The 12,655-nt window shown below is 46.8% G+C and overlaps 1 protein-coding gene across 1 annotated transcript in view; it reads left to right on the top strand.

The window, feature by feature from the left end:
• Window positions 1–12,655, top strand: part of SHOC1 (shortage in chiasmata 1) — a 120,308-nt gene that overhangs the window by 65,381 nt on the left and 42,272 nt on the right. Inside the window, exons 17-20 of the mRNA XM_074994034.1 lie at window positions 389–461; window positions 4,316–4,382; window positions 5,176–5,360; window positions 5,877–5,994. Coding sequence (XP_074850135.1) covers window positions 389–461; window positions 4,316–4,382; window positions 5,176–5,360; window positions 5,877–5,994 — 443 coding nt within the window. The remainder of the gene's footprint in view (window positions 1–388; window positions 462–4,315; window positions 4,383–5,175; window positions 5,361–5,876; window positions 5,995–12,655) is intronic.

Consider the following 12,655-nt stretch of genomic DNA (forward strand, 5'->3'; position numbering starts at 1 on the left):
TTATCATTTGCAACCCCAATTACACAGGAACAGTGGTCTATCAGTACAACATTTAGATCAGCACTTGATGTAGTAAGGAGCAAGACAATATTGGAAAACTGGAAAGAAAACATAGGTGAATGTTTTTAAAAAATGTGGGCACAGATTTAGTCCCCTTGACCTTAATTGCGCTCAGCTTTTTCCTAGAATATCTTTATTCATGGTACGGCATCTCCTTTCCTAGGTCTTGTAATGTAATTTTTGTTAATAAGCACACAATTATACTTTAGGAAGTATTGATAGTATTACATTTTTGTTGTCTGCTGAATTCTTCATGTACTGTTTCAGAAAAAAATGTGTATACAGAAAAAAATTATATTGTTAATTTCTTTTACTTGTTTTATGTCAGATACTAATTATAACAAGAATGGATTCTGATGATGAAAAAGCTGCCATCATTAAAACTCTTAGTACAGTAGAAGGTAAATGCTACTCTTTTGTGCAGATATTGAAAAGACAAGAAAGGTAACGTCAAACCTGTGTTCCCCCTCTGCTGACTTACTTCTTTGTGTGCATCTGTGCTGCTTCTCGGTCACTTACTAGATTGCTGTGAAAGGACCCAGATGCTAGGTCTCTGGCCCTTGGTCTACACTAGAGCTGTGTCTACATGTGCACAAAACATCAAAATATGTGGCCCTCTTTTGAAAGAGCGGGAGAAGCGTCTACGTGGGCAACACCTTTCAAAAGAAAATCGAAGGAACGGGGCACAGACCTCGAAATCTGAATTCTGATGCCATATCAGGGAGATCGTCCCCTTTCGAAAAACTAAATCAAAAGAATACATGTGTAGTTGCTGCACATCCTACTTTCTCAAAAGAGGAGTCCGCCATGGCACTGGTCAGCTGGAGCACAGAGTCACTCCACACGGCAGCAGCGGGACTCTGTGATCCCTGCATCTGGCTGCCTTAAAGCAGCATACGCACAGGAACCCCATGGCAGGAAGCTGAGAGCGTGCTAGGAGCATCCGCCGCCAGTGCTCCAGCCCCATGCACCAAGTGGCAAAACCATGGCTAGTAGCCAGCCCCCACATGAGCCCCATGCCCCCCCCAAGCCCTCACAGGGCTTGCAGGGTTCTGGGGGAGGAGGAAAAAAGGGCCCCCTCCTGGATGGAGCAGGAGCTGCAGGACCTCCTGGGCCTCTGGAAAGAGGAGGAGGTCCTCCATGATGGGGGTGAAGCAGCGCAATGCCGCAGCATTCTCCTGCCTGGCCCATGACCTCCTCACAAGGGGCCACTGGAAGCGTATCATGGAACAGGTACACTCCACAGTGAAGGAGCTGTGGCAGGGCTATGCCTGGGCACAGGAGCAGGCTGGCTGCTCCAGGGCAGCCCCAGCCACCTGCCTCTACTTCCAGGAGCTCCGGGGTATCCTGGGGCCCTGGGACGGCTCTCCACCCTAGCGGTCCTGGACACGTCGGCTGATGAGCCACAGCCAGATGCAGATGAGCAGCTCAGACCAGGGACCCAGGATTGCAAGGGCACCACCAAGTGGTCGAGCGAGGAGGGAAACCTTACCATCTACATCCCCTCCTGCTTGTCCAACCAGGCGACCAGGAGCCCGGCATCCCTGGACATTGCCGAGGCACAGTCTGGTATGTAAATGGCAGGGTGCGCACCCGTTCTGTAGGGTGGGGACAATGCAGTGGTCAGCCAGCCACACACAGGACCAGCAGTCCCAGGGTGCACACATGCTGGCCCACCATAGTACACGACACCCTGTGGTGGCCCACCAGTGATGCCCAGCACCCGCCCCCAGTGGACAGCACCATGAGCCACATGCAGAACAACAGCCAGTTGTTGCTGGACAGCACCCAGGGACCACGCACCACGGGCTGGGAAGGCCCAGCTGCATGAGAGGCCCCCGGCCACATAGCCATCGGATGGGATGCCCAGCCTGTGGTGAGAGCAGGTGTCCTGTTAAGGGGGGTCTTGAGGGGTGGCCTGAAGCCAGACCTCCCCCTAGCCATTGAATATTACTGGTACGCTGTCCCCCTCTCTACACAGCTGAACCATCCATGGACTGGGAGAGCCCAGCACCATCGCTGGTCCCCAAGAGCCCCCTGGCAGATTTCGGAGGCAGCCAGGCAACACCCCACACTGTGTGCCATCAGGGCCGCAGTTGGAGGGCCCACCGCCAGGTCAAGGAGGACCCAGCCAGTCATTGCCAGGCCGAGCTGGCTGAGTGGCACTTGTAGCTCACAGAGGCCGAGCTGGAATGGTGGAGGGCAGTGTGGGAGAGACTGCTGCACACCCTGGAGGGTACTGGCCAGACATTCCAGGAGCATGTGGCCAGTGTTGCCTGCCTCCTGGCCCCACTGGTAGCTCTCCCCACTGAGCCTGCTCCCCCCACCCCTGCCGAGCCCCCCCCCACCCCTGCCGAGCCCTACCTGTGGGTGCTCCCCACTCCCTATCCTCTCTGCCATGGACCCTGCACCCGGGGAGGCAAGGGATCCAGGGGCTGATGGGGCTCGCAGCCCACCACCCCAGCCCCAGAAAGAGCCCCCCCACCCCCTCCAGGTTAAGTGCCCCCCTCCCCCCTCCACACCACTCCTCCTGCACCTGTACATAGTTCCACATACCATCCCATTCTTGATAAATGTTTATTTTCTATACACCTTGTGCTGTGCTCCTTGGGGAGGGATGTTGAGTGGTGGATGTGCAGGTACAGTGCTGATGAGGGTGGTGGGCGGGGGTGGTGGTGGTGGGGACAGTGGGTGGCAGATGTGCATGGGGTGTGGTTGCAGGTCGCAGGTGACCATCCGTAAACGCCTGCCTGAAGGCCTACCTAATGCAGAAGGCCTACCTAATGTCCTGCTGGGCCTAGTGGATGGGAGCAGTGCCTGGCTGCTCGTAGCCAGCGCCAGCCGCATCGCCATGCCCCCCCCATGGACATAGGCATCCCTCTTTCCTTCCACAACATTGTGGAGGACACAGCAGGAGCCCATCACCTGGGGCACATTGAGGGCCCCGACCTCCAACCACGTGTGTAGGCACCTCCATGACCACTTAAAGCACCTGAAGGCCTGCTCCATGATGTTGTGCGCGTGGTTGAGGCGCTGGTTGAACACCTCCCAAGTGGGGTCAAGGTGTCCCATGTATATGTCTGCATGAGCCACGGCTGGAGGGGGTACGCCGTGTCTGCCACCATATAAAGCGGCATGGTGAAGTACCCCCCACCAGGATCTCCTGCTGCAGGACAAATGTGCTGGCCCCCATGCTCTGGTAGAGCCTGGAGTTCCAGAAGACCCGGGCGTTGTGGGTGCAGCCAGCCCAGCCCAGCCCACATAAATGTTCATGAACTGGTCGCTAGCATCCACCAGGGCTTGGAGCACCACCGAATGGTAGCCCTTCCTGCTGACATACTGGGCGGCGCTGTGTGGTGTGGCGTGGATGGGGATGTGCATGCCATCCAAATTGCTGAACCAATTCAGGAAGCCCAGGTCTTGGTAGCCTGCAACTTTGGTATCCAGATCCCCCAGGTAGACGACCCTGTGCAGCAGCATCACGTTGATGGCTCTGATGGCCTGCTTGTGGGGGAGGGGGACATGGGCTCTAGTGCGGGTGTGGTGGGCCATCCCCTCTGCCCCCAGCTCCGGCATGCCCCCTCCTGGCCTGTCCCCTGCAGCTGGGGTTTCCCCTTGCCCCTGCCCCCCGACCCACCCATGGGAGGATGCATGACCTCGGGCAGACATACCTCCATAAGTATGTCCCCGACGGTGGTCTTCACCCTGAACTGTTGTCTCACTGTTGTCCCAGCGTTCAATTAAATGGGTCTAATAAGGACCTGCTAAATCGGCTGTTCATGGTACCTCCCTCAACTCCGGTATACCACCAAGTCATAAGGAGTAAGTGAAATTGATGGGAGAGTTTCTCCCATCAACCTCCCGCAGTGGGGATGCTGCAGAAATTCAGCCTGATATACATTGACTTCAGCTACAATATTCTCATAGCTGTAGGCGCTTATCTTAGGTTGAATTTTTCCAATAATAGAGATTTGGGCTTAGCTAAGCAACATATCTTTCTTTACTTACCAGCAGGAATCCAGAATTCACCTTGCCCTGGGCCCAAATATATAAGACTTTCAATATGCTGGTTAGCCCAGTGAAATTTGGGATTATTGATTACTGCATCAAATAGGGCACTATCACCCAGGCTGTGTACCCCTGAAGTTATATTTCCTGGCTTAGTCCATGTTTCCTGTTGATCATTCTGTGGCAATTTACACCAGCAGAAGATCTGGTCCATTCTTTTTAACTGATGTTTTAATTCTTTAAATAGGTGTAAAAGTCACGGTTTTCAACCCTGAGAACAGAGAAGTTTTGTTAGAGCACAATGTCATAAGCAGGCAAGTATAATTCATAATTTTTCTAGCCCCAAACTTGCACTCCTTATTAAAGTAACTTCAAAGAAACTCTTATTTACTTCAAAGTGAGTTTTCCCAAAGGCTCGGGTAAGTATTTCATGATTTGGGCCAGTGTTCCTCATTTTGCAAAGAGATGAACATTCTGGTCCATTACAAATCCGCAGTTCCATACAGAACAGGGCTGGGCAAAATACGGCCTGCAGGCCAAATCCAGCCCTCAGACCACTAGATCAGGCCTGTCACTGTCCTGGGGTCCAGCAGAAGCCTTTGGCAGGCTCCTTGCCTGCTGCATCTGCTGCACAGCACTCAGAGCATCTGGCTGCAGGCACCGTGTGTTCTCTGTGCATCACATTCCCAGGGAGAGGAGCGGCTTTGTGTGGTGTCCCCACTCCCAGCACAGTCTTGCAGCTCACATTGGCTGGAATACAGCCAATAGGAGCTTCCTGGGCTATGTTTTCAATGCAAGCAGGCCCCACATAAAGGGTGTGTGGTGTGCATGGAGCACATGGCCATGCAGCCAGCCACCTATAGCAGGGCTAATATCAGGAAATACGAAGACCTAATGCAAATAACTGGAAGTGGCAAAGTATTTAGTAAAAATAATTAAAATTTTCTAATATGAACAAGATAAAACCTGTTCTTAAAATATTCTTTAAACATATAAATTCTAGATAATGTGAAAATAAGTTTATATAGAAAAATAAGTGAAAATAAGTATTTATTATGCCCTGGGAGTAATTGTGCTAAAAGATCATTTTCTTGATATTTCTATCAACCTAATTAGATATTCCTGTGTTATTGTACATAATCAGCACATTGGAGTTGACTTTCCTTGGACACAGTTCTCATTAGTGCTAGAGTATGATTATACAGAGAACTCCTGCTGGAATGAGCTGTGCAAAAATTTGAGTATTGCTTACATAACTTTTGAAACCACTCTCCCAGAAACACTTGTAATGGGTAAGTAAGAATTCATATGAAAAGTGATTCTTGCACCTCAGAAGAGGGTTTTGTATTTTCTAAAATGTTTATCTGTAAAATATGCCCATTAAAGAGAGAGAGTAATAAATAATAATGGCTATACCTAAGCATATTGGGGTAGATCATCTCTGGATTGATGCACCTAACAGGAGCAAGATAGGAAGACATTTTAGGATCTGAGCCCAATCCTGGCAAAAAATTTTGTGCTGAGATCCTGAGAGAACCCCTTTGAGTACCTGGTAATTCAGCATTGATAGAAGCTGTACCCAGCATTCCTTATACAAGTAGGGTTGTTGCAGTAATGGAGGACTTCAAGACAAAACTAGAAGGGCTTTTTAGAATCTGAAACTCCTCTCTCAAGAATAACATTCAACAGAAGTATTTTTAATGGAGATGTATCTAATCTACATTTGCAAAAAGTTATGACTATTTGAATGCCTAAAACTATCAGCCCTTAGTCTGCCTGTTTTGTGAAGTTATGTTATTTATTTTTAGAAAATGTTTCATGTGAAAATTTTGGCTGCTTTCTTCTGGAAGTGCAGATTCCGTATGTGTTTCTGACCACTGAAGGACTTCTTAAGGCACCGGAAATTCTTCAGCTTCTAGAATCAAAGTAAGCAAAAATGACCTGATTACTGATTATCAGTTTAATTAGAAGCCTCATATGCTATGCAACAACATGGGCAATTGCCTGCCTGCCTGCCAGACTGGTGTTTGTCCCCCTGACTTTTCAGAGGTGTATATGTGTTCCCTGTTGTTTCTCCACAATGACTTTTCAAGATGTAAGATAATCTTCTCATGTTCTATATGCTAATAAAATTCTTCTCTCCCAGAGTTCTGAAATGTAGCCCTTGAATGTAATAAATACTGTTTATTCTAGGTATTTCAGAGGCACCTTTCACCTTGTTGCTGATGAGACTCTTTCTCCACTGACACAATTACAGGGTTAGCATTATAGGAAAGACAACAATAAAATTTTGACACTCATATCCATGGGTCCTTGAAGTCCATGTGTGAATCAGAGCAGAATTTAGCCTACTGATATTACAATATACTCTTTTATATCACACATTCTGTCATCTGGAACTCTCAAATAACCTGTATTCTAACCATAAATAAATTTTAGTTACATTTTCCATAAGTGCAGTGTAGTGAAAGTAAATACAAATAAATATAGCAAATACAGTATAAGTTTACAGTGTACAATATTACTGTTGTTGGTAAATAAAATACTCTGCAGACACTTTTGTTTGTTTCTTAATATCTAATTTTGTTTTTCTTTAGTGTTATGCATTGCTAGGTATACTCTCTATTATCCAGAATATTTGCATGTCCAGCAATATCCCAGTCCCAGGGCTGCCAGATATGTAAGAGTTTACTGTAATAATAGATATATTAATAGTAAAGTAGCACTTCAAATTCTTATTTCCATCCTACATCTTTTTCCAAAAATCACTGTTGGGCTGAAATATGTCATGTTTGATTGCTGCCCACAAACAATTTTTTTAAATAAAAGTTTCCATTGAAGTGTTTTGTTTTTCTTGATTTTTTTAAAACTACCTGGTTTAGCCTAAATATTAGAAGGTAAAAACATTCCATTTTTCTAATGCTACCGATTTCTCTAGTGCTATTTTAAAAAGAAAAGAAAATTACTCCTAACACATATACTATTAGATGGACTCTGTACTGTCCAAACACTGTGGGCAACTGGAAGGTTAGAGCTGCTTTGAAAGGAAATGGAGAGGTACTGATGTGATAAACTTGGACTGGCAGAGATGCATGGGACAGCATCAGGAGAGATCTGCAATTGCAAAGTCATTTGGTCAGGAAACAAAATGAAGCATGAGGCAGGAGTTGGATTTCTTCTTCGAGAAGAACTAGAGGAGCAAACCAGTGAGTGTGAGAATGATGGTAGTGAGATTCAAAGCGAAACCATTCAGCACCTCAGTTGTTCGAGTGTAAGCACCCACGTCGGACAGTACGGAGGAAGGGATCGAGCTGCTCTATAAAGACTTGACAAAGATACTGGAGGAGATACTGAAGAGAAATGTGTTGATCATCAGAGGAGATTAGAATGCAAAGATCGGAACATATAACAAAGGTTAGGAGAGAGTCTTGGGAAGCAATATAATAGGAAGTGGCAGCCAAAGCAGATGGTGATCAAAGATGAGAATGATGAGGTGCCCATGAGCAAGGAGACTGTTGTGCAGCAGTGGATGAGATATTGCACTGATCCGTACAGTTGGAACCAGGTATCTCAGGGAGACTGATCAAAGAACTAAAAGAGAGATCTACACCAAGCATCGAGAGTGAGGCGGATATTTTGAAGGAGGAAGTGGAAAGAGCAGAGAAACGATTAAAGCAAATCAAGAGCCCTGGAAATGATAAGATTACGTGAGAGATGATCAAATATGGCAGAAAAAGTATGATTCAGAAAATACACTGACTATGTAGTATAGCATGAAAAGAAGGGAAGGCACCTATGGAATGGACAAGATCTGTGCTAGGGACAATACACAAGAAAGGAAGTGTGTTGGAGTGCAAAAACTAGAGAACGATTGCCCTAACAAGTCATCTAAGCAAGGTGCTGATGATGATACTGATGGAGAGACTGAGATCGCAGATAGAAGAACATCTAGTGGATGTTCAGGAAAGATAGAAGTACCATACAGCAAATATTGGCACTAAGATTGATAGCAGAGAAAGCTCGATGAAAGAACAAGAACATCTACAATTGCTTCATCAATTTTCAGAAGGCAATTTGACATGATAGATTGGAGAGTGACTTGGGCAGTGTTGAAGTTGAACAGAGTGGATAGCAGACTGATACCAGTGTTGAAGGATATCAGTGACAATGTGGAGGCAGCAGTGAGAATGTGCAGAGAGTTGGGAAGTTCATTTAGAGCAAGTAGAGCTACAAGACAAGGAGATCCAGTATCATTAAATATCTTCATCATGTGCCTGGACAGTGATGGACAAGATCAAGGAAGAGGTAGAAGGGATATTGGTGCACAAGATGAGAATAAACAACTTGAGGTTTGCAGATGATATAATTATAGTCAACGACATTGAAGAGCTAGGAAGAACAGTGCAGATGCTAAATGTGGAAGGGAAGTGGTACGGACTGATTATGAACATCGATAAAATGGAAACAATGGTATTTGGAGATAAGGAAACAAGAAGAGATATCAGTATAGACAGGATCAAACTATAGAACATAGAAAAGTTCATGCATCTGGGGAGCAACCTGATGTATGATCTAGACTGTAAGAATGAAATAGCAACTCGAATAGTGAATGCAAGAGCTAGTTTGAAGGCAATGGATAAGATCTGGAAAAGCAAAGCAATTAGCTTAGGAATGAAGCTGAGAGTTTTGAAATCGTGTGTATTTAGCAGCATGTTGTACAGATGTGAGACGTGGGTGATAATGAAATATTTGAAGAGAAGGATATTGGTGTTTGAGAGGAGTTGTTATAGAAAGATCCTGAGAATAAGCAGGATGCAGGTCACCAACGAGGAATTATATAGGAAGATACAGCAGAAAGACAATCTAATGCAGAAGATTATCCAATGGAAGCTAAACCTATTTGGAAGTATCTGTAGATTGAACGACAAATGAAAAGTAAAGACCCTGGTATCTGGCATAGTGGACTGTTTGAATAGGAGAGGCAGACCCCACAGAGAATGGGTAGATGATATAATAGGTGGGTGCAGAGCTAGTCTACGGAAACTAAGCCACTCTATGCTGGACAGGGAAGGATGGAAGGAAATAGGGAGGGAGGCATTGGACCCCAACGAGCTCTGAGCCCCTGGTTGATGATGATCATGATGATATTTTAAAAGTTAGCTAAATCAAAAACAGTTTTGGATATTCAAACTTATGTACTCTGCCTGTGTCATACAAACATTTTAGGCTGCATCTACACGTGTACACTAGTTGGAAGTAGCAGCGCCAACTTCGAAATAGCGCCCGTCACGGCTACACGTGTTGGGCGCTATTTCGAAGTTGAAATCGACGTTAGGTGGCGAGACGTTGAAGTCGCTAACCCCATGAGGGGATGGGAATAGCACCCTACTTCGAAGTTGAACGTCGAAGTAGGGCACGTGTAGACAATCCGCATCCCGCAACATCGAAATAGCGGGGTCCGCCATGGTGGCCATCAGCTGGGGGGTTGAGAGACACTCTCAATCCAGCCCCTGCGGGGCTCTATGGTCACCGTGTGCAGCAGCCCTTAGCCCAGGGCTTCTGGCTGCTGCTGCTGCAGCTGGGGATCCATGCTGCATGCACAGGGTCTGCAACCAGTTGTTGGCTCTGTGGATCTTGTGTTGTTTAGTGCAAGTGTGTCTGGGAGGGGCCCTTTAAGGGAGCAGCTTGCTGTTGAGTCCGCCCTGTGACCCTGTCTGCAGCTGTTCCTGGCACCCTTATTTCAGTGTGTGCTACTTTGGTGTGTAGACGTTCCCTCGCAGTGCCTATTTCGATGTGGTGCTGCCCAATGTCGAAGTTGAACGTCGACGTTGCCAGCCCTGGAGGACGTGTAGACGTTATTCATCGAAATAGACTATTTCATCGAAATAAGCTATTTCAATGTAGCGTGCATGTGTAGACGTAGCCTTAGTCTCCTGAAGGCTGTTCAACTTTGGCCTAATTCTGATTTTTTTTTCCTTCAGAAATGATTGCGGGTGGGCAGGGGACATGTTTAGTGGCATGTGATATACAGGAGATCAGACTGTGTTACCTGAAGGTTCCTTCTGCTTTAAACTCTATGGCTCTGTGACTAAGCTTGATGTTTCCATAATCCTGAATGAGTACTATCACCTTCAACTTGTTTAAATAGCTTTATAACGATAACAAAAATTCTGAAGGTTTAAAAATAGTGCACTGAAGAGGCATGTTAATATTCTCCTTAACTCAGTGTATGAACACAGAGGAGTAAACAGAGCCATAAGCCCAAGACTCCCTCAGGGGAGAAGTGGGGGCAGAGGGATCAGGGCACCCCCTCCTTTTCCCCAGGCCTTGCCCTCACTCTTCCTGTCCCTGCTCCATCAACATCCCACTCTTCCCATCCCTGCTCCAACCATTCTTCCCCGCTTGCACTCCTTTCCCAAAATCCTTTCCCAAGAGACATGACCCAAGCAATTACCAGGAAGGCTCCCATGGACAGCATGAGGGGTTGGCCCCCTCTCACCACAGCATTGGGAGCCATAGAAGGTGGAGCAACCCAGCAGGCTGCTTTGCTCTGCTACAGTCTCCCAGCTGGGTCACTACACTTCACCATGGTGGCAGGCTGTGGAGTGCTGCAGTCCCAACCCACTCCCCTCTACTTCTGCAAGCCCTTCGTCGCTCAGGAAGCAGAGTGGGCTGACAACCACAGTAAAGCAGAAGAATTTGACTGGGAGATGGCAGTGGAGTGAAGCAGCTGTTGCATTGCTCCACTCTCCGTGGCTCCCACCACCATAGTGAATGCAGGGGGGGCAACCCTGACTGCCGGCACCTAGCCTACCCCCCAGGTAACATCAATATATGGAAATAGCCTATCCATAGGATGATTGAGGACAGTTGAGATGTTCACCACAGGGCCTCACAAAGTGTAGGGCTTAGGGTGGTTGCCATGAATGGGACGGCTCTGCATAGGCCCCACGAATAAATACTAGGACAGAAAACTTCTCTGGCCAGCATCCTGGGGCAGGGAAGAACAAGTTCCTTCTGAAGATGGGGCTGAGGTGGGAGGGGGAAGCAGCTTCTCACAAGGAGGGAGACAAGTAAGCTATTGCCACGGCCAACAAGGAGGAGAAAGTTCCCCTGCATATACCTTAAATCCTGTATATACCTCTGTCCTTATTAGAAACCATATCCATTTTATTTTCCCCAGCAGTCTAAATGTTCTTAGAGTAAAGAGCACTTTCCATAATGGAAAACAATTGTGAAGTGTGTTTCTTTCAGGAATTTCCTTACAATTTGCCCTAATAAGCCTTGGACATCTTGCCGAAAAATTATTGCCTGATTTGATATCAACTGTGAGGCACAGTGAAGAAGAATGGCAAAACAGTTCCAACTTACTCTTAAATAGAATTTAATAGTCTAAAACCAATATTTTTAATTTAATTGTTTAAAAATTAATGGTTTGCTTAATGAGTTCTTCTGATCATCGAGCTCTGGTCAGTCCTCAGCCTGACTGCAGGCAGAGTAGCCAGAGGTCCATTCAGTTTTTTTCCCCTAAATCTCTCTGGAATGTTGGGACCATTGAATGGATCAGCAAAGAATTCTGTAACTTCACATCAGGCTATCAGTCATGTTGCCTCCAAGCGTACTGTTAAGAGTACCTGGGTACATTTTTTCCCCACTGGATATTGTAGAAGGTGCAAGTTTCGTATGTGACTTAATGCTGACAGAGTCAGTTTTAGCTTCCTTGTGTTTGATGAGGACAATGCCCCGTACAGTGGCTGTTCTCTATCCACTCCTCCTCTAATCACCTGTGACTCCCTCAGAGCATGTGTCCACTATCCACTGGATCAAGAAGCAGTGATCAGTCCAGTGGGGGTTGATTTATTGATAAATCAACTGCTGAGCACTTTCTTGTTAACTCCTGTACTCTGCTAGAACGAGATGCTTCGGTAGAGTTGACGGGAGAGCGTCAGCTGTCGACTTATTGCAGTGAAGATTCTGTGATAAGTAGATTTAAGTACGTAGACTTCAGCAACGTCATACATACGTACATAGCTGAAATTGTGTAACTTAGATTGATGGCCTGAAGTACTGTAGACTAGGCCTCAGAACAATGAGCATTCAAAGTCATGGTGTCCAATACACAACAGAGTATGGTGAAATGTGGCTCATCAGCTCAGGAGAACCACACATGTGGGGCACCCCTTCAGCTGCTCCATGCATGTGCCCCACCAAATGGTGGGACAAGCACATGGCGGCACCGGCAGAGGTGGCTCCTCCGGCCCTGGCAGGCTCCAGCTGTAGGAAAGTTCGCATGGTGCAACTTCAGCCTGTGGTGGCTCATGTGGCTCCAGTTAAGTAATCTTGGTGGGGATGGCACATGGCTGGGGGAGGATAGTGCCTAGATTGTGGGGTGGGGGAGCTGTGGCAATCCTTAAAATTTCTGTTTGCCACCACTGATTCCAAGGGTCGTTCATTAACAAAGGGAGAGGGATGCTATGTTGATACACTTCCCCACTCTGGTAATTTGAGGATCATGAGAGGCTATTACACTCCTTTCCTTCTCTCTGTGCTGCGTAGTGGTTGAAAGGAGGGAAATGTACCTAAATGA

Source organism: Carettochelys insculpta, chromosome 5 (genome assembly GCF_033958435.1).
Source record: "Carettochelys insculpta isolate YL-2023 chromosome 5, ASM3395843v1, whole genome shotgun sequence".
Classification (NCBI taxonomy): domain Eukaryota; kingdom Metazoa; phylum Chordata; order Testudines; family Carettochelyidae; genus Carettochelys; species Carettochelys insculpta.